The sequence below is a fragment of the Bufo bufo genome, chromosome 5, assembly GCF_905171765.1.
Source record: "Bufo bufo chromosome 5, aBufBuf1.1, whole genome shotgun sequence".
Classification (NCBI taxonomy): Eukaryota; Metazoa; Chordata; class Amphibia; order Anura; family Bufonidae; genus Bufo; species Bufo bufo.
In genome coordinates, this window is record NC_053393.1 from 528,138,342 (window position 1) to 528,160,353 (window position 22,012).

Sequence of the window (22,012 nt, forward strand, 5' to 3'; positions counted from 1 at the left end):
ACTACTATAATACTGCTCCTATGTACAAGAATATAACTACTATAATACTGCTCCTATGTACAAGAATATAACTACTATAATACTGCTCCTATGTACAAGAATATAACTACTATAATACTGCCTCCTCTGTACAAGAATATAACTACTATAATACTGCCTCCTCTGTACAAGAATATAACTACTATAATACTGCTCCTATTTACAAGAATATAACTACTATTATACTGCTCCTATTTACAAGAATATAACTACTATAATACTGCTTCTATGTACAAGAATATAACTACTATAATACTGCTCCTATGTACAAGAATATAACTACTATAATACTGCCTCCTATGTACAAGAATATAACTACTATAATACTGCTCCTCTGTACAAGAATATAACTACTATAATACTGCCTTCTATGTACAAGAATATAACTACTATAATACTGCCTCCTATGTACAAGAATATAACTACTATAATACTGCCCTCATGTACAAGAGTATAACTACTGTAATACTGCTCCTATGTACAGGAATATAACTACTATAATACTGCTTCTATGTACAAGAATATAACTACTATAATACTGCCCTCATGTACAAGAATAGAACTACTATAATACTGCTCCTATGTACAAGAATATAACTACTATAATACTGCCTCCTATGTACAAGAATATACGTACTATAATACTGCTTCTATGTACAAGAATATAACTACTATAATACTGCCTTCTATGTACAAGAATATAACTACTATAATACTGCTCCTATGTACAAGAATATAACTACTATAATACTGCTCCTATGTACAAGAATATAACTACTATAATACTGCTCCTATGTACAAGAATATAACTACTATAATACTGCAAAAACAAAAGACAAAATTAGCCAGCACGTCCTGCAAAATTAAGTCACTAATCAAGTGCTTGTCACCATGGCTGAAACAATGCAACAGCACTCAAACACAGAATATAACACATAATATATAAACTCATGCTATATTCACTATATAAAACAATTCTGAGGTAAAGTTATTTGTGCCCATCCACCACGGCATGGTGATCTCAGTCTGGATGGAAACCCAGTCTACAGTTGCAAGAAAAAGTATGTGAACCCTTTGGAATTATATGGATTTCTGCACAAATTGGTCATAAAATGTGATCTGATCTTCATCTAAGTCACAACAATAGACAATCACAGTCTGCTTAAACTAATAACACACAAAGAATTAAATGTTACCATGTTTTTATTGAACACACCATGTAAACATTCACAGTGCAGGTGGAAAAAGTATGTGAACCCTTGGTTTTAATAACTGGTTGAACCTCCTTTGGCAGCAATAACTTCAACCAAACGTTTCCTGTAGTTGCAGATCAGACGTGCACAACGGTCAGGAGTAATTCTTGACCATTCCTCTTTACAGAACTGTTTCAGTTCAGCAGTATTCTTGGGATCTCTGGTGTGAATCGCTTTCTTGAGGTCATGCCACAGCATCTCAATCGGGTTGAGGTCAGGACTAGGGATCGACCGATTATCGGTTTGGCCGATATTATCGGCCGATATTGAGGATTTTGAACGTTATCGGTATCGGCATCTATTTTGCCGATATTCCGATAACGTATTGGGAACACAGAACGCGCTGCTCTCAGCGCTCTCTGTGTTCCCTCCGCAGCACAGGGGAGAAGGAAGCAGTGTCTCCTCCCCCTGTGCTGCTGCTGCCGTTGCCGCCAATAGCAGGAGAGGAGACGAGAGGAGGGGAGGGGCTGTGGCCGCTGCGCCACCAATGAAGATGAGTCTTTCATTAATTCATATACAGGAGGCGGGAGCTGGCTGCAGAATCACATCGCCGGCTCCCGACCTCTATGAACGGCAGCTGCGGTCCGCGGTAGTTAACCCCTTAGGTGCCGCGGATCGCAGCTACCGTTCATATGGGTCGGGAGCCGGCTATGTGATTCTGCAGCCAGCTCCCACCTTCTGTATATGAATGAGAGACTTATGTTCATTGGTGGCGCAGTGCGCCCCCCCAAGCCCCCTAGTATTAATCATTGGTGGCGCAGTGCGCCCCCCACCCCCATCCCAATAGTAAAAACATTGGTGGCGCAGTGCTGGGGCTCCGATCGGAGGAGCAGGGGAGAGGGGATCCTGTGGCCACTGCCACTAATGATTAATACTGGGGGGGGGGGGGGGGGCGCACTGCGCCACCAATGTTTTTACTATTGGGATGGGGGTGGGGGGCGCACTGCGCCACCAATGATTAATACTAGGGGGCTTGGGGGGGCGCACTGCGCCACCAATGAACATAAGTCTCTCATTCATATACAGAAGGTGGGAGCTGGCTGCAGAATCACATAGCCGGCTCCCGACCCATATGAACGGTAGCTGCGATCCGCGGCACCTAAGGGGTTAACTACCGCGGACCGCAGCTGCCGTTCATAGAGGTCGGGAGCCGGCGATGTGATTCTGCAGCCAGCTCCCGCCTCCTGTATATGAATTAATGAAAGACTCATCTTCATTGGTGGCGCAGTGCGCCCCCCCAAGCCCCCTAGTATTAATCATTGGTGGCGCAGTGCGCCCCCCACCCCCATCCCAATAGTAAAAACATTGGTGGCGCAGTGCGCCCCCCCCCCCCCCAGTATTAATCATTAGTGGCAGTGGCCACAGGATCCCCTCTCCCCTGCTCCTCCGATCGGAGCCCCAGCAGTGTAAACCTGGGGCTCTGATCGGTTACCATGGCAGCCAGGACGCTATTGAAGCCCTGGCTGCCATGATAAGCTCCATGCTGCTGTGTGCACAAAGCACAGAGCAGCAGGGACAGTGTGAGGTCTTATTCACCCTGATAGAGATCTATCAGGGTGAATAGGACAAGGGTTCTAGTCCCTAAGGGGGCTAAAAGTTAGTAAAAAAAAAAGCCCACAAAAATATTAAGTATAAATGAAAAAGATTTTCAAAAAAAATAAAATAATACACGTTAACAATAAACATTAATTTTCAGCAGATTTGTGTAGGAAAAAACCATTTTTTCCTCAAAAATAAAAATACCCAGAATATCGGTATAAATTATCGGCTATCGGCCTGAAAGTTGACAAATTATCGGTATCGGTATCGGCCCTAAAATATCAATATCGGTCGATCCCTAGTCAGGACTTTGACTGGGCCACTCCAGAAGGCTTATTTTCTTCTATTTAAGCCATTCTGTTGTTGATTTACTTCTATGCTTTGGGTCGTTGTCCTGTTGCAACACCCATCTTCTGTTGAGCTTCAGCTGGTGGACAGATGGCCTTAAGTTTTCCTGCAAAATGTCTTGATAAACTTGGGAATTCATTTTTCCTTCGATGATAGCAATCCGTCCAGGCCCTGACGCAGCAAAGCAGCCCCAAACCATGATGCCCCCACCACCATACTTCACAGTTGGGATGAGGTTTTGATGTTGGTGTGCTGTGCCTCTTTTTCTCCACACATAGTGTTGTGTGTTTCTTCCAAACAACTCAACTTTGGTTTCATCTGTCCACAGAATATTTTGCCAGTACTGCTGTGGAACATCCAGGTGCTCTTGTGCAAACTGTGAACGTGCAGCAATGTTTTTTTGGACAGCAGTGGCTTCCTCTGTGGTATCCTCCCATGAAATCCATTCTTGTTTAGTGTTTTACATATCGTAGATTCGCTAACAGGGATGTTAGGATATGCCACAGACTTTTGTAAGTCTTTAGCTGACACTCTAGGATTCTTCTTCACCTCATTGAGCAGTCTGCGCTGTGCTCTTGCGGTCATCTTTACAGGACGGCCACTCCTAGGGAGAGTAGCAGCAGTGCTGAACTTTCTCCATTTATAGACAATTTGTCTTACCGTGGACTGATGAACAGCAAGGCTTTTGGAAATACTTTTATAACCTTTTCCAGCTTTATGCAAGTCAACAATTCTTAATCGTAGGTCTTCTGAGAGCTCTTTTGTGCGAGGCATCATTCACATCAGGCAATGCTTCTTGTGAAAAGCAAACCCAGAACGGGTGTGTGTTTTTTAAAGGCCGGGCAGCTGTAACCAACACCTCCAATCTTATCTCATTGATTGGACTCCAGTTGGCTGACACCTCACTCCAATTAGCTCTTGGAGATGTCATTAGTCTAGGGGTTCACATACTTTTTACACTTGCAATGTGAATGTTTACATGGTGTGTTCAATAAAAACATGGTAACATTTAATTCTTTGTGTGTTATTAGTTTAAGCAGACTGTGATTGTCTATTGTTGTGACTTAGATGAAGATCAGATCACATTTTATGACCAATTTGTGCAGAAATCCATATAATTCCAAAGGGTTCACATACTTTTTCTTGCAACTGTATATGATTCCTCTCTCTGTGCCAACCGGCCTCTTAATTTAGGGAGAGCAGCTAGGCAATAGCTTCCCACTATGTAAACATTTGCCTCCCAAAGTGGTGTCTGCTGTCCGTAAGTTCTGGAAAGTTATTGGCATTTACATCAGTAAGTTTCCATTTTCCCCCCACTCACAGGAATTTAAGTGTTTGGGACAATCCCGCTCTCCGTCCATGTCACCAAGTAAGCAGGCCACTTCAGCCGATTCTGCTGCCGTCTCATTATTTGAGCAGTACACCAGTGGAGGGAATCCTTTTGAGATACAATCCGTATTGAAAGACGATGAAACTGAGGATGTTTTGGCTTCAAATGGGGTAAGATCAGCTTGGACGTACTATTTCTCCTCGTGTCAGAGGCCTTAGAGGCTGTGCAAAATATATGCAAATTAGCTCCCTTTCCAAAAAGAAAGATGTTCTTTTGGTGTTACCATTTGGGAGGAAGCTATCCTATCAATCAGTGATCTGCAGCCAACTGTTTTGGGATCACTGCCACCTATCACCGCAGAGCAGAGAACTGGCTTAGCTGAGAGGCCTTTGTTGGGATTTAAGGGTTCTATTTCTCTTTGTGGTGAGTGATTAGTATGAGAGCGACTGATCATTTTGCGAATGTAGAGGAATCGGAGGATCACACTCCTGGGAATTTTATCATTTAAAATGAATTAACATTAATTGTTCTCAGTGTACGTCAACTGTCCTCCTGGCCCAGAAGCTGCACTTGATTGATAGATAATAGATAGATGGGAAATAGTTATGAGAGAGATAAATGAGAGATAGATAGAGATAGATGATACGAGATAGATATATAGATAGATATGAGAGAGATTACATAGATCAATCGATCAAGTTCATATTGTGACAGTAGTTAAAGAAGTCACAGTGCTCCAAAAAGAGCTCCACAAGCTGTGACCGCTCATACAACCAGCACTGGTGCCTTTCATGTAAATGGGTGTTCTTGTTTAAGCCCCCTATGTGGCATATCCTGTATTTTCATCAGAATCCAATCGGCCCCCTGTCCCCCTTCCTCCACATTTATGAGGTCCTGGGTGTTGTTCTGCTCTTTGTGGTTTGATAGTCAAATCGCTCTTATTCGTGAGCTGGAAAACCTTCATAAAAACCAGTGCCATGTAGGGGAATGTCATCAGTACTTGTCCTTGTCTTCAGCTCTTTTTCTTCCTCTCTAACTCCTTGTCATATGTAGCCTGAAGATCATTTAAATCAGTTTGTCTCCATGACTGCTGCTGAAACCCAGCATGGGGGGCACATTACAGAAGTGTTAACCTCATCCATAACTGTGGTGCCACTACAGGGGAGGGGGGTCATGTCGTGCTGCCCCGCAGGCATGTAATCTTCTTCTGGTTTAAACCATATCCATACCTGTGGTGCCACTATTGGGGAGGGGGGTCATGTCTCGCTTCAAGCATGTGATCTTCTGGTGTAAGCCACATCCATAGCTTTGGTGCCACTATTGGGGAGGGGGGTCATGTCTCGCTGCCCCGCAGGCATGTGATCTTCTTCTGGTATAAACCCCATCCATACCTGTGGTGCCACTACTGGGGAGGGGGGGTCATGTCTCGCTGCCCCGCAAGCATTTAATCTTCTGGTGTAAACCATATCCATACCTGTGGTGTCACTATTGGGGAGGGGGATCATGTCTCGCTTCAAGCATGTGATCTTCTGGTGTAAACCATATCCATACCTGTGGTGCCACTATTGGGGACGAGGGGGCTCATGTCTTGCTGCCCCGCAGGCATGTGATCTTCTTCTGGTGTAAACCCCATCCATACCTGTGGTGTCACTATTGGGGAGGGGGGTCATGGCGTCCTGCCCCGCAGGCAGGTGAAGTTTTTCTGGTGTGAACAGTCCTAACATCTTCTCTCACAGTACGAATCCGACGAGCTGGAGAAAAGTGCTTATCAGGAGTACGACAGTGACAGCGACGTCCCCGAGGAACTAAAGAGAGATTATGTTGATGAGCAGACTGGAGATGCACCGTCAAAAAGGTGACAGCACCCCATAATGTGCGATGGTCGCTTGTCCTATAAAAGAGGCAGGACCAGAAAATCTGGCAGAAAAAAAGTTGGAAAGATGTGTTATCAGCGAGCATTAGGTATAGGATGTTGGTAAGGGTCGTCTGGTACAGAAAACCCAATTTCAAACCCTCTATTTGGAAATTATGAGTTAAACATACAGGGGTACCCCACTGAAAACCCTCATCTATGAGCCAGAGTGGAGTCTATAAAGAGAGTCTCTCACTTTGGAGGACCCCGCATCTCCAAGCTTTAGATAGACAGCCTTTTGTTTTAATTTTGATCCATGTAATACTTTTTTCCCCCAGTGGTGGCGCTGCAGGGAAATTGCACAGTTACTGCCAGGTTTCCCTGCAGATTAGAGATCATTGCTGGGTCTCCCTGCAGGTTGAAACTTTGTGATCTGGTTATCGTCATGGTAACCTCCTGACCAAAAAAAAGAATTGTTACAAATATACTGTGAAGGGGCAGTCTAGTCCTGTGTATGGCCACCGCAAGCTATGGGTTCTGTTTTATGGGTTCCGATTACGGTCATGTGTGCGAAGCGTTAGGGCTCATGCACACGACTGTATGTATTTTGCGGTCCGCGAAAAATACGGATGACATCCGTGTGCATTCCGTTATTTGTGGAACGAAACAGCTGGCCCTTCATAGAACAGTCCTTTCCTTGTCCGTAATGCGGACAATAATAGGGCATGTTCTATTTTTATTTTTGATACGGAAAGGAAATACGTTCATGTGCATGATCCCTAAGCCTGTGCTTTTTGTCCATACCTTTATATTATTATCGGGCAAAAGTAGGAAAACGTTTCAAGTGGTAAAAGTTGCTCCCTGGAAACCATCCGCAAGCAGGTCAGCTCGTCGTGGCAGATCTTAATATGGCTTTTGACAATATTTTATGAAATCATTTGGTCCATTACCCACCTCTGTAATTGACCTGTTTACCCCAACTTCGAGTATTTTTGTCCCAGAAGGACCCCTGTGCTCCTCTTGTAGTGTTATAAGGAGATTTGGGCCCCGTCACTGATGGCCTCCAGCTTTCCTAACCACAATCTTGTCTTAATGAAGTGTTTCCAGAGAGACCCTGAGGAGCCGCAAGAGATCCGATTACAGCCTGAACAAGGTGAACGCTCCCATCCTGACAAACACTACGCTGAACGTAATAAGGCTTGTGGGTAAGTGAGCGGCGTCCCGATGAATTATCTTTTCCTATTAATTGTGTCCTGCCTCTTTAATCTGGCAGGCGGGTAATGGAAACGCGCGCACGGTCACGTCTATTATTGAATTAGAAAATTGAAATTACAGCAGTGTAATCATGGGGGAGGGGGCTGTCGGATTATATAGGACTCCATGTTTACCGGCATTTGCTTGTAAAATTAATTATATTCCTACTGTGTCGTCATTTAATTAATGTGCTGTTTGCTTCATTCATCGTCTCGTACCTCACCGGATAACGCGGTACACACAGATAAGGCGCTGCATGCAGCTCCCCTGTCGCTCCTTGGTTAACGAGGGAGACTGTGTTCCCTTATGTCATTTCTCTGCCTATTGACTCCCATTCAGTGCACACACCGTATAGTGCTGTCTAGACAGTGCAGGAAGTGTGTGTCTCCAATATGGCTGCCCCCAGGGAAGTTTCTAAAGGACTTGAGACATTTATTAAGAGAAGAGACGCATGATATCTCTTCTACAGACTCGCATCTGGTCGATGAAACAAAGACTTTTTAGCATGAGACATCCCCTTTTTTGCATGAGACATCCCCTTTAAGAGGAACATGATACAAACGTCCTCATAATGGTCCAGATTTCTCTCCTCGTAGTGCGATGTGAAGCTTCTCAGCCAAGAGGAGGCACATGACAGAATCCACAGGAAACGGGATAACCGTCTTATTGGGTGGGGGTCCTACCACCGGGGGCCCACACCCATCACAAGAACAGGGGCCTATGCTCCCCCATTTGAATGGGGTTGTACACAGCCCTGTGAGGCTGCCGGAGATAGCCAAGCGATTGTACTCGGGTATATCCAACAGTCCCGTAGAATTGAATATACCCCATTCAAGTGGTGAGCACTGGCCCCTGTTCTTGTGATTGACTGGGGCCCCAACGTTTGGACCCCCGACAATCAGACACTTTTCCTTTTGTAAAAGCTGTTGTTAAGGGGCCACAGAACTTATCTAGTGCTGCAGCCCCTTTATTTTGAGGATAGGTGCATTTCTGGTCCCCTCTAATGCCGGTCAGTTTCTATGGTGGGAATATCCCTTTTGATTATGCATATTATTATTTAGACAGGTTTTCTGCGCTTAGAATACAAAAAAGTGGTTCAAATAGTTAAAAAAGAGGAAGCATTACTCACCCACACGGATCCACAGCCGCTGCTGTTCTGACACTGGTCCATTTCCCACCACTCTGCGCTCTGCATGCTGGAAATGCCAGGAAAGGTGGGCTCAGCCAATCATTTGTAAGGTGGGTCACCACTAGGGCCAGTGATTGGCTAAGTGGGTCAAGGGCCAAGACGGGGAAGGAAGTGGAGAGAAGCAGGGGCTAGACCAGTATAGGAACAGCAGCAGCAGCGGTGATCGGTGAGTATATCTTTTTCCCTTTCATCCTCCATGACGGCATACCATGAGAGATGACCCGCCTCCGACCAGGTAGGGACAGGAAGTATAAATTTGACTCTCCTCCGGCTCCTCCTCAGTGTCTTCCTGTCCCTCCAGGTAGGAGATAGGGTTTTCTCTTATGGTCGCTGACCATGAAGAAAGAAGAGGATACCACGTGAGGAGGCAGCAGAGTCCGAACCCTAGTTGGGAAACGGGCTCTGAAGACCTGTCTCTTACCTGCTGCAGACAGACAGGTCCTTGTGGGACCGGACACTCAGGGAGTCCCTCCGGTCTGTTGCTAAACTCCACACTGCGATCCGGCATGGCCGGCGCTCACAGTGTCGTCACCGGAAGTGGACGCGCTCCATGCGTTCCACAGGCTTACTTCCGGTATGGGGCCTGAGAGCACTTCCGGGGTGGATCGCATGCCGGCGGGAGATTCAAAAAATCGCGCAGGATTATGACGGAGGTCGTCCTCTGATCTGAGGTCTTAAGGTAAAACTATTTAAGGGGGAACAGTAAGCTTGCTTGTTACCCTGAAACATGCTGGATCCAGGTGAAATTATGGAGACCACTCAGGGATCTGTACCTGTGAGTAATACCACCAGGACAAGGGTTAAGGCAGTATATTCTGTTATTTAACCCTTATATGTTCTCTTTCCTTCTGTGTGTGTGCAGAGTGAGAAAGGTAGTGCTCTGAAAGCAAAAACTAGTCAGAGGGCAAAAAAGTGCAGTATCTGTTCTGTTAAACTTTCAGATTCCTCTACAAGGAAAGTTTGTAAAAAGTGCACTGACAATATTTCTAAGGAATTAGTTCCGTCCTTAAAGGAAGAACTTAAAAACACTATTAGGGAAGAAATCAGGGCTGCTATGTCAGATACCTCATTAATCCCTTCCTGCTCCAAACAGGCGCAGGGACCAGCGACAAAAACGTCGGATTCTGAATTAGAGGAAGATTCAGAATCAGGTGAACTCAGGTCCGAAGATTCTGATTCTGATTCTGAATTTAAAAACTATCTCTTTTCATCAGAGGATACCTGAGAGTTAATTAAAGCAGTTAGGGCCACTATAGATCTTTCTGAGGAAAAGGTCCGCAGATCAGTCCATGACGAGATGTTCAGCGGATTTGAGCAGAGGTCTAACCGAGGCTTTCCGGTACATAAAAATATGCACGATCTAATTAAAAGGGAATGGAAATCCCCGTTAGGAAATTGTTCATTCCTAAGACAATAAGGCGACGGCTCCCTTTTTCTAGTGAGGATGAGGCCCTTTTAACAACTTGTCCTAAGATAGACGTTTCCCTATCTAAATTAGTGAAAGGTCCAAACGCCTTACCATTTGAGGATATGGGATCATTAAGGAACCCCATGGATAAAAAGACGGATCAAACCCTCAAAAAAACATGGGAAGCTTGTGCGGCCCTGTTTAAGCCAAACTTAGCTGCAACATCAGTATCCAGATCACTAAAGAAATGGCTCACGCAGTTAGAATCCTTGCTGAAAAGCGGAAATTCATATGACAGTCTAAAAGATTCCTTTCCGCTCTTAATTAAAGCTCCTATCGGACTCCACTGCGGAATCAGTCAGGATAGCTGTAAAGGCATCTGGGTTAGCGGTCGTGGCAAGAAGGTCCCTCTGGTTAAAGTCTTGGTCAGGAGAGGGCAGTTCAAAACTAAAGTTGTGTACCTTACCTTTTCATGGTAATTTGTTGTTTGGGGAAGATTTAGAATCCATCCTAGAAAAGGCTTCCGACTCAAAGAAAACCTTTCCCAGGGACTCCGGAAAAAGGAAATTTCCCTTTCGGAGGGTTAAAAAAGGGACCCCCTTCCAAGCAAAGAAAACGAATAGGGATTCGAGCTGGTCAAGGGGAAGAAACCAAAAGAGTAGAGGATACTTGTTCTCTACAAAGAATACGGAACCGTCAAAGCAATGACGCCAGTGCTCAGGTAGGAGGGAGATTAAGTTCTTTTCGAGACTATTGGGAAAAAATTACAACAAACCCTTGGGTCTTAAATATAATATCAGAAGGCTACAAAATAGTTTTCCGTCTTCCTCCTCCCTCAAATATTTTCGGGGTAACTCCAATTCAAAAAACAGCCGTTCTTCAAACAAATCTGGAAGAAGGGATTCGGAAGCTACTGGCTCAAAAAGCCATAATTCCTGTTCCACCTTCTCAAAAAGGTCAGGGATATTATTCAACCGTTTTTCTAGTAAAAAAACCGGACGGGAAATATCGGTTAATAATAAACCTAAAAAACTTGAACAAGTTTATACAATACAACAAATTCAAAATGGAAACAATAAGATCAACCGTGAATCTGCTAAAAAAGGGAGACTACTTGGCCTCCATAGACTTAAGAGACGCATACTACCATATTCCGGTATGCAAACAGTCTCAAAAATTCCTGCGGATAGCGATCTATTTGGGGAAAGATCTGCTCCACTTTCAGTTCCAGGTATTACCCTTTGGGATAACTTCAGCCCCAAGAGTCTTCACAAAGGTGATGCTGGAGCTGGTGGCCCACTTGAGAAGGAGAAACATCCTGATTGTTCCTTATCTAGACGATCTACTGATAGTAGGCGAAACAAGACAGTCACTGGAGAACAATCTCTTAGTAACCTGCCAGACGCTGTATCTAGCGGGATGGCTAATAAACTGGGAAAAATCAAATTTTCTTGGGCCTCTCCCTGGACACCACTCGTCAGAGGACGTCACTTACAGAGCAGAAAGTTTCGGGTCTGGTAGAAAAAGTCTCAAGGTTTCAAAGTCATCCATCTTGTTCGATAGGAGAGGCTATGAGACTGCTAGGGACTCTAACCTCTTGCATTCTTGCGGTAAAGTGGGCGCAGTTCCACTCTCGAACCCTGCAACACTGGGTATTAACCTGCTGGGACAGAAACCAGAGTTCATTGGAACAAACAGTTCTGATTCCCTTTGCAGTAAACCAATCTCTTCTGTGGTGGAAACAAGTAGATCACCTATGCCAGGGAATTCCATGGAATTCGGAAGAACAGGTGTTTGTCACAACAGATGCAAGTCCTTGGGGGTGGGGAGCGCATTGCTCTCATCACTATTTCCAAGGGGCCTGGGCAGACCACCAAAAGACTTTGTCCTCAAACCAAAAGGAATTGATGGCAGTTTGGGAGACTATAAAGGTGGCGAGTCAATATATAGAAGGAAAAAACGTCCAAATAAGATCAGACAGCACAACAGTGGTGGCATATTTAAACCATCAAGGTGGAACAAGGAGCCAATGTCTGAGCCAAATAGCAGAAAAGATTTTTTCCTGGGCAGAAGGAAATATAAGATCCCGGTCAGCAGTCCATTTAAAAGGAAGCTTAAACGTAAAAGCAGACTTCCTAAGCAGGGTCAAGCTATATCAAACAGAATGGAGTTTGAAGAAACAAGTTTTTCACCAAATAATCAAAAAATGGGGGGTTCCCCAGATAGACCTCTTTGCGTCAGCCACAAACGCAAAAGTAGGTCGTTTCCTTTCCCTCAATCCAAGAGACGGAAGCGAAGGGATAGATGCCTTGTCAATAAAATGGAATTTCCATCTAGCTTACGCCTTCCCTCCTCTGCAACTAATTTCTCGGGTGATAAAGAAGATAAGGCAAGACAGGGCTCACGTTATTCTGATAGCCCCCTTATGGCCCAAGAAAGCATGGTTCCCACTATTAAAGATCATGTCCATCCAAAGTCCATGGATCCTTCCTTGGGATCAGGATTTGTTGTCGCAGGGACCAGTTCATCACCCCGAGGTGGAAAGGCTGCATTTAGCAGCCTGGAACCTGAAAGGTTGATTTTAAAAGCTAGAGGCCTGTCCGATACTATGTCGGCTAGCAGAAAGGAGATAACCTCAAAAATCTATAATAAAGTATGGAGAACTTTTAATACCTGGTGTATAAAAGAGAAGGTATCCCCTGAAAAATTTTCAGTCCTTTCAGTTCTAGGTTTTTTACAATCTGGGCTGGAGAAAGGTCTTCGTCCCAATACACTAAGGGTTCACGTATCAGCTCTTAGTGCAGTTTTTGATGAAAAAATTGCCAATCATGCTTGGGTTATCAGATTCCTTAAAGGGGCAGACAGACTAAGACCATCATTGAAAGCCATGACTCCCCCCTGGGATCTCAATGTAGTTTTATCCGGCTTAATAGAAAGTCCCTTTGAACCCTTATCATCTGTCTCTATAAAATATATAACACTAAAAACCCTGTTCTTAGTGGCAATTACGTCAGCCCGCAGGGTTAGTGAAATCGAGGCCCTGAAGATTAATGAGCCTTTCTGTGTCATTTCTTCAGATAGAATTCCGTTTAAATTGGATAACTCCTTCCTTCCCAAAGTTGTGTCTAATTTCCACAGGCAAGAAGAAATATTGGTTCCCTCGTTTTGTGACAACCCAAAAACAAAAGGAGAGGAAAGGTTTCATAAATTGGACGTACGCAGAGCAGTTCTAATGTATTTAGAAGCCACGAAGGACTTCAGAAAGACGGACTCATTATTTGTTCAGTTTCTTGGCACAAATAAAGGGCAGAGAGCGACAAAAAATACTGTTTCCAGATGGATTAAAACAGCGATTTCAGAATCATATAAAGCGCTAGAAAAATCGCCTCCTGAAGCCTTTACAGCACATTCTACAAGATCAGTTTCTGCCTCCTGGGCAGAAAAGTCTAACGCTTCACTAGAGCAGATCTGTAGGACGGCCACTTGGTCTAGCCCTAATACGTTTATCAAACATTACAGAGTCCACGTTAAGGCAGGTCAAGATCTAGCCTTTGGGAGGAAAGTTCTTCAAGCTATAATCCCCCCCTAGTTGTTTAATATGTTATACAGGGAGTGCAGAATTATTAGGCAAATGAGTATTTTGACCACATCATCCTCTTTATGCATGTTGTCTTACTCCAAGCTGTATAGGCTCGAAAGCCTACTACCAATTAAGCATATTAGGTGATGTGCATCTCTGTAATGAGAAGGGGTGTGGTCTAATGACATCAACACCCTATATTAGGTGTGCATAATTATTAGGCAACTTCCTTTCCTTTGGCAAAATGGGTCAAAAGAAGGACTTGACAGGCTCAGAAAAGTCAAAAATAGTGAGATATCTTGCAGAGGGATGCAGCACTCTTAAAATTGCAAAGCTTCTGAAGCGTGATCATCGAACAATCAAGCGTTTCATTCAAAATAGTCAACAGGGTCGCAAGAAGCGTGTGGAAAAACCAAGGAGCAAAATAACTGCCCATGAACTGAGAAAAGTCAAGCGTGCAGCTGCCAAGATGCCACTTGCCACCAGTTTGGCCATATTTCAGAGCTGCAACATCACTGGAGTGCCCAAAAGCACAAGGTGTGCAATACTCAGAGACATGGCCAAGGTAAGAAAGGCTGAAAGACGACCACCACTGAACAAGACACACAAGCTGAAACGTCAAGACTGGGCCAAGAAATATCTCAAGACTGATTTTTCTAAGGTTTTATGGACTGATGAAATGAGAGTGAGTCTTGATGGGCCAGATGGATGGGCCCGTGGCTGGATTGGTAAAGGGCAGAGAGCTCCAGTCCGACTCAGACGCCAGCAAGGTGTAGGTGGAGTACTGGTTTGGGCTGGTATCATCAAAGATGAGCTTGTGGGGCCTTTTCGGGTTGAGGATGGAGTCAAGCTCAACTGCCAGTCCTACTGCCAGTTTCTGGAAGACACCTTCTTCAAGCAGTGGTACAGGAAGAAGTCTGCATCCTTCAAGAAAAACATGATTTTCATGCAGGACAATGCTCCATCACACGCGTCCAAGTACTCCACAGCGTGGCTGGCAAGAAAGGGTATAAAAGAAGAAAATCTAATGACATGGCCTCCTTGTTCACCTGATCTGAACCCCATTGAGAACCTGTGGTCCATCATCAAATGTGAGATTTACAAGGAGGGAAAACAGTACACCTCTCTGAACAGTGTCTGGGAGGCTGTGGTTGCTGCTGCACGCAATGTTGATGGTGAACAGATCAAAACACTGACAGAATCCATGGATGGCAGGCTTTTGAGTGTCCTTGCAAAGAAAGGTGGCTATATTGGTCACTGATTTGTTTTTGTTGTTTTTGAATGTCAGAAATGTATATTTGTGAATGTTGAGATGTTATATTGGTTTCACTGGTAAAAATAAATAATTGAAATGGGTATATATTTGTTTTTTGTTAAGTTGCCTAATAATTATGCACAGTAATAGTCACCTGCACACACAGATATCCCCCTAAAATAGCTAAAACTAAAAACAAACTAAAAACTACTTCCAAAAATATTCAGCTTTGATATTAATGAGTTTTTTGGGTTCATTGAGAACATGGTTGTTGTTCAATAATAAAATTAATCCTCAAAAATACAACTTGCCTAATAATTCTGCACTCCCTGTATCTCATGGTATGCCGTCATGGAGGATGAAAGGGAAAAACCAAATTACGTACCGGTAATTCCTTTTTCATGAATCCTCCATGACGGCATAGGGGTTTTCCCACCCAAAAAAAATAAAAAAAAAAAATATATATATATAAAATATATACACATTCATAAGAATACGATAGTTCTACACATAGGTGATGGTGTGTGTGATGGTGTGCAAAAAAAAATTAATAAATAAAGTATAAATGAAAAAGATTCGAAAGAACACTCTCTAGGCTGTCGATCCAGAAAGACACTGAGGAGGAGCCGGAGGAGAGTCAAATTTATACTTCCTGTCCCTACCTGGTCGGAGGCGGTTCATCTCTCATGGTATGCCGTCATGGAGGATTCATGAAAAGGGAATTACCGGTACGTAATTTGTTTTTTATTTATTTTTTATCTTTTTTTGTTTTTCTCATTAAAAATTTTTTTATATCCTCAGAAAACGCTCTAAAGAAGGGGAGGATTATTGGAAAAGGGTTAAAAAAAAATAAAAAAGCTATACTCAATTTACCAATCCCAAGGCGCTCCTATTCCGATGCTTACCTCTAGTCTTTTCTTCCTGGTCTCAACACACACAAAATGCCCACTCAGCCAATCAGCAGTCACATTGGTGACCCCCCTCCTCACCCAAGAGTTGTCAGAGTGTGCATTTTCTGTTTGTCGGGGGAGCGGTGAACCTCAGATAGGGAGCGGCAGGCAGGGTGACTATCACTTTAAGGGTCCATTCACACGTCCGTATGTGTTTTTTGGATCCGCAAAACACGGACATCGGCAATGTGCGTTCCGCATTTTACTCTCATAGAAAAGGCCTTTTCTTGTCTATTTATTTGCGGATCCGCAAATGCGGGTGCGGACGTTACATTCCGGCCCCATTGAAAATGAATGGGTCCGCACCTGTTCGGCAAAATTGCAGAACGGATGCGGACCCATTTTGTGGACGTATGAATGGACCCTAACCCGTCCCCTTACCTAATAATTTTTCCTGCAGGACAACACATTTAATATTTAAGTTTTTATTATTTATCTTCTTATTGTTATTATTATTTAGTTATTTTTTATATATTTAATAATATAATATAAATATTTAAAATATAATTATATAAATATAATAAATATATAATGTTAATGAAATATATCAAATATATGTTTACATCCAATCTATTATATAATATTTAATAATATGTTATTATTTTAATAATTTTTCAAAGATTTGTTTATTGTATTACAAGCAATTTTTGGATATATTAAAAAATATTACGCCTCCGCTGAAAATTTGCAAACATTGTTTAATCTCACTTCACAGCCCTGAGCACTGTGAGGCTGATTAATTTTTATCTCGATGGCAGATTACAAGGTTTGTCACATACAGGTAGTAATTAATAATCAGCCAGATTCATTTTCTGCATCTATGAATATAGTCCTCCTTTTGATGTGCGCCGCTGGCAAGAATAATCTAATATATATTTAAAGGGGCTCATCAGCTATTGGCCTCGTAAGGCTGTGAGTATTAGAACTTTCTGAAGAATTCCCTCAAGTCAGAGAGAAATGTCACTTCAAAGCAAATACAATATGTTCAGCCGATTTAACCTCTGAGGACAGAGCTACATTACCGCCTGTGATAATCGCCATCCATATTTTACCGAATGATTCTTCAAAATAGGACCATTAGCACATTTCTCCTTAAAGTGAATGTCCACCTTTGAACATGAGTTGAATCCAAATAAATTCTACATTCTGTGCTGAATAAATTCTTCACCGATCTTTATAGCATCCAGAGCTTTAGATTTTTCTGATACAGGGCTCCAAATATCCTGCATAGATATAAAATATATAATTTTCTGGCTACCTGCTGCCACCACTAGAGGGAGCTTTAACGCATACTGTTTATGCATTGAACTAAAGCTCCCTCTAGTGGTGACTGCAGGCAGCCACAATTTAATGATCCATGTCCTTGAGGATTTGGAGCACTGTATCAGCTCCACTATAAAGATATTTTATGAAAAAATAATTTTCCTAAAAAAACTGTGATTACATCTGGACGCTGCTGTGTCTTTGATTAGTGCACCTTTTCCTTCTTTTTGCATAGGAAAATACCTGCAGATGATGACCATACTGAAGCCAATCGCCTTTGATGTCATTCACTGCATGTCGCAGCTTTTCGACTACTACCTTTACGCCGTATACACGTTTTTCGGCAGAAATGATGCGGTACGTAAAGCTTGTGTCTTCTTGTTAATAGCTGCTACTGACGTCCATACCTATGACACTGGCTGACCTGTTACATGTGCGCTCCGCAGCTGAAGGCATCTGTGTTGGTCCCATGTTCATATGTGCCCGCATTGCTGAGAAAAATGATGTTTTAATATATGCAAATGAGCCTCTAGGAGCAATAGGGGCGTTGCCGTTACACCTAGAGGCTCTGCTCTCTCTGCAACTGCCGCGCCCTCTGCACTTTCATTGACAGGGCCAGGCAGTGAACACGTCATAACACCTGATCCAATCAATCAGAGTGGAGAGGGCGCGGCAGTTGCAGAGAGAGAACAGCCTCTAGGTGTAAGGACAACGCCCCTGTTGCTCCTAGAGGCTCATTTGCATATATTAAAACTTCATTTTTATCAGTAATGCGGGCACATACGGTCACGGGTCCAACACAGATGCCTTCAGCGCCAAGCCAAGCGCACATACAGCAGGTCATCCAGTGTCATAAGGACAAAACTGCTGACAGATGCCCTTTAATGTGCTTTTATATAAAATGTCTCCTAGTGATCTCTTCATGTGAAGATAAAAGGGGGTGGGGGTCCTAAGAATGTTACTCTGAGGTGTGAGGGTGGTTCTGGTGATGGATCTCCAGTAGAGTGCCCCCTAGCAGGTAATACTAGGGTGGCAGAGAGAGCGCTCATGATTGGGAGCATCCGGTGGGCTCACGTCATTTGCATGGAGTTCATGGTATTATTTAGGCCTCCCATCTTATAGATACTGTAATATGTTGTCTTATCCTTGCAGTATGAATCCACCGGGCTTGGACTGAGCAGCAGCAGACTGCGGACCACCCTGAACAGAATTCAGGAAAGTCTCATTGACGTGGTGAGTGAACGATATGGAAGCCGATGTCCTTATTGTGGGGGCATGGGATTTCTGCAGGAGGGAGCACAGGGGTCCTTCTGTCCTGGAAACCTATGACCTGTAGTTACAGATGCTGATAATAATACACCAACCACGTACCCCCCGTCAGAGTGTGCCAGGCACAGATGCCCCCATAATAGTGCAAAAACCACATATGTCACTGCCACGTGCACAGGGCCCTATAGTAAAACTTAATACACGTGTCAAACACTCCCAGGCAATAAGGGATGCAAAGCGCGACTCTCTACAGGAAGAAGAAAAAAATTGGAATTAGAAAAAAACGTCGCCCCCTGCCTCGTCCATTTTATTTGACTTCTATGTTGGATAAATATGGCACCCACTCTGATCACACCACTGGCATACATACATGAATAAATCTCCACCATACAGCCCTGTCTTTGGCTTCCCTCAGTGTAGTATAAAAAGTGTCTGCCTGTAGCCACCACTAGGGGGCGCTCAGCACATAGGAATTTAAACAGATACCATTGACTGCAATAGAAGCTGTGGAAATCTGTTTGCACCGAGCTGCCCCTGGTGGCGGATGCATGAAATTGCAGTGTTTTCATGTCAGGAACAGAAGGAAGGAGGTTCAGCACTGAGCTCCCCTCCCTCCGAGGTCGCATTGCAGTCTCATGGTCTGCCTCCGTGGAAGGTATGCCACCGCCAACTACATATACCCCCACCGTAGTGTGCCAGGCATTGATGCTTCTGTAGTACTGCACAGTCCACAGGTACCTGTATAGTACCAACCCTGTATTCTACTGTGCCAGTCACAGATGACAGTGCTGAAGCCTCAGATACCTCCCTATTGCATCGGCCACATGTGCCGCCATCTTGGTGTGCAACAACGTACAAACGTTTCAAGGTACCGGAACGCCTATAAAAACGTACATTTATTTAAATTCTCATTATATTAGCAAAAATTGCAATGTTTTAGCCGCACACCGCGTCTTTATTCAGCCAAAAATAGAAAGGTCATAGATCTGTATGAGACGGATATTTACATGATCTCCAGTGTGAACAGATCACCCTCCATGTTCTTCTGGTCACCCGTACAGCACCATGGATACAAGCCATATCATTGAGCGCTGCAATATATACTCGCCTAACAAATACCGCACCAAGGAGATGTAGGAATGAAGCTTCCTGGGTGTGACTGTAATGATGATAAATGTGATTACAGTATTATAGGAAAGGAGGAAATCTACCATTAAAAGGAGGCTCTAGGACCCTGTTGGGCGCCTCTAGCCTGGATACGGCCTCTAGCCTGGATACAAGATGAGATACGGCCTCTAGCTTGTATACAAGATGAGATACGGCCTCTAGCCTGGATACAAGATGAGATACGGCCTCCAGCCTGCAAACAAGATGAGATACGGCCTCTAGCCTGCATACAAGATGAGATACGGCCTCTAGCCTGGATTCAAGGTGAGATACGGCCTCTAGCCTGGATACAAGGTGAGATACGGCCTCTAGCCTGGATACAAGATGAGATACGGTCTCTAGCCTGGATACAAGATGAGATACAGCCTCTAGCCTGGATACAAGGTGAGATGCGGCCTCTAGCCTGGATTCAAGATGAGATACGGCCTCTAGGCTGGATACAAGATGAGATACGGCCTCTAGCCTGGATTCAAGATGAGATACGGCCTCTAGTCTGGATACAAGATGAGATACAGCCTCTAGCCTGGATACAAGATGAGATACGGCCTCTAGCCTGGATACAAGATGAGATACGGCCTCTAGCCTGGATACAAGATGAGATACGGCCTCTAGCCTGGATACAAGGTGAGATACGGCCTCTAGCCTGGATACAAGGTGAGATACGGCCTCTAGCCTGGATACAAGGTGAGATACGGCCTCTAACCTGGATACAAGATGAGATACGGTCTCTAGTCTGGATACAAGATGAGATACTGCCTCTAGCTTGGATACAAGATGAGATACGGCCTCTAGCCTGGATTCAAGATGAGAAACGGCCTCTAGCTTGGATACAAGATGAGAAACGGCCTCTAGCCTGGATTCAAGATGAGATACGGCCTCTAGCTTGGATACAAGATGAGATACGGCCTCTAGTCTGGATACAAGATGAGATACGTTTGAGCATGGAGGCATACAGGTTCTGTATGGTGTCCTGCGGTACATTTGCCCACAGATGTTACAGCTGGGCCTGTAGATCTTGCACGCTCGTAGGTTGGTGAAGCTGGCGTCCCTACTGGTTCCATAAATGCTGGATTGGTGATAAATCTGGTGACCGGGCAGCCGAGGAAGTGCTGCAATCAGGAGGAGACTTTACTGAGAAACCTCTGCTGTGTGTGGGCGAGCATTATCCTGCTGAAAAATCCCAGTTGGGATGTGGCGTCAGGATGTCCTGCACGTATCACTGAGCTGTTAGTGTCCCTCGTATCACTACTAGGGGTGACCGACTGTCGTATGCGATGGCTCCGCAGATCATCACACCAGCAGTCGGGGCAGTGTGTCACTCCACAGCAAAGGCAGGATTGAAGTGCCCATCACGACGCCTCCGTACCGAACCCGATCGTGATCGGAACCCAAACAGGACCCTGAAGTTCCGGTCCGTAGCAGTTCAGGTTTCTCATTCACCACTGCAAATGAAAGCGATGGTGGCTGGCTGTCAATGGCAGGACACATAATGGGTGCAGTGACACCAAATTTTTCTTCTGCTAAGTTCCTGGAAACGGTTCGAGCAGAGACTGGGGGGGTGTAATGAAGGTACCACCTGTGTCTGGATGGTGGACAACAAAACTGTGGGGGCTGCTTGTTGTCAGCAGATCAAACAATTCTCTCTACTGGTGTCTGTCTGGGCTGCCTGGTGCCTGTTTGCAGTGGGTGCGTACCGTCACATACCCACTGCTCCCAACAGCTAGGTCAGCACGACCATCCTCCTGGTCTCCGTCCAATGATGCGCCCACTGTCTGTCAACTGGACAAAATGTCTTCTAGTCTAAAGGCATATCTACCAGTTAGTGATCTCTAACTATGAGGTAAACTACCCAAAAGTGCCCTCTGAGAGTCTTACATGTGCAGTATGTATCACGTTATTCCGCATCAAGCACCTGGCGCAGGAAGACACCGTATATAACAGCACCTGTACATGATGTAAGCTGGAGTGTCGCATGATGTGCCGTGTGACCAGAGGAAGAGGATGTGTTCTATATTATTATATGTTATTATTCATACAGATGTGTGATCTTCCTAATTTTGACTTGATAAAGTCAAGTTTAATGATGATTTGAATAAAAGTAAAAAAATAATAATTCTGGGACTTGTGGTGCCTCGGAATGTTTCTACATTGATGCTTCTAAGTGCGAATCATAGGAATATTTTATGAACATTTATAGCACATAGATGTCAGGAGAGGGGACGGGGTCCCTATTAATAACATTGTAGGGGGAGCAGTAGATTTCTGGGGCCGTGGTTTTGCTCTCTTTGTATTTGAGGATGTTTTATGTTGTTTCGG

At 44.2% G+C, this 22,012-nt stretch overlaps 1 protein-coding gene across 1 annotated transcript in view; it reads left to right on the forward strand.

The window, feature by feature from the left end:
- VPS50 (VPS50 subunit of EARP/GARPII complex) overlaps positions 1–22,012 on the forward strand; it is a 195,183-nt gene that overhangs the window by 155,779 nt on the left and 17,392 nt on the right. The window contains exons 18-22 of the mRNA XM_040431195.1: positions 4,503–4,679; positions 6,246–6,364; positions 7,460–7,566; positions 17,496–17,617; positions 18,413–18,493. Of these exons, the coding sequence (XP_040287129.1) occupies positions 4,503–4,679; positions 6,246–6,364; positions 7,460–7,566; positions 17,496–17,617; positions 18,413–18,493 (606 nt within the window). The remainder of the gene's footprint in view (positions 1–4,502; positions 4,680–6,245; positions 6,365–7,459; positions 7,567–17,495; positions 17,618–18,412; positions 18,494–22,012) is intronic.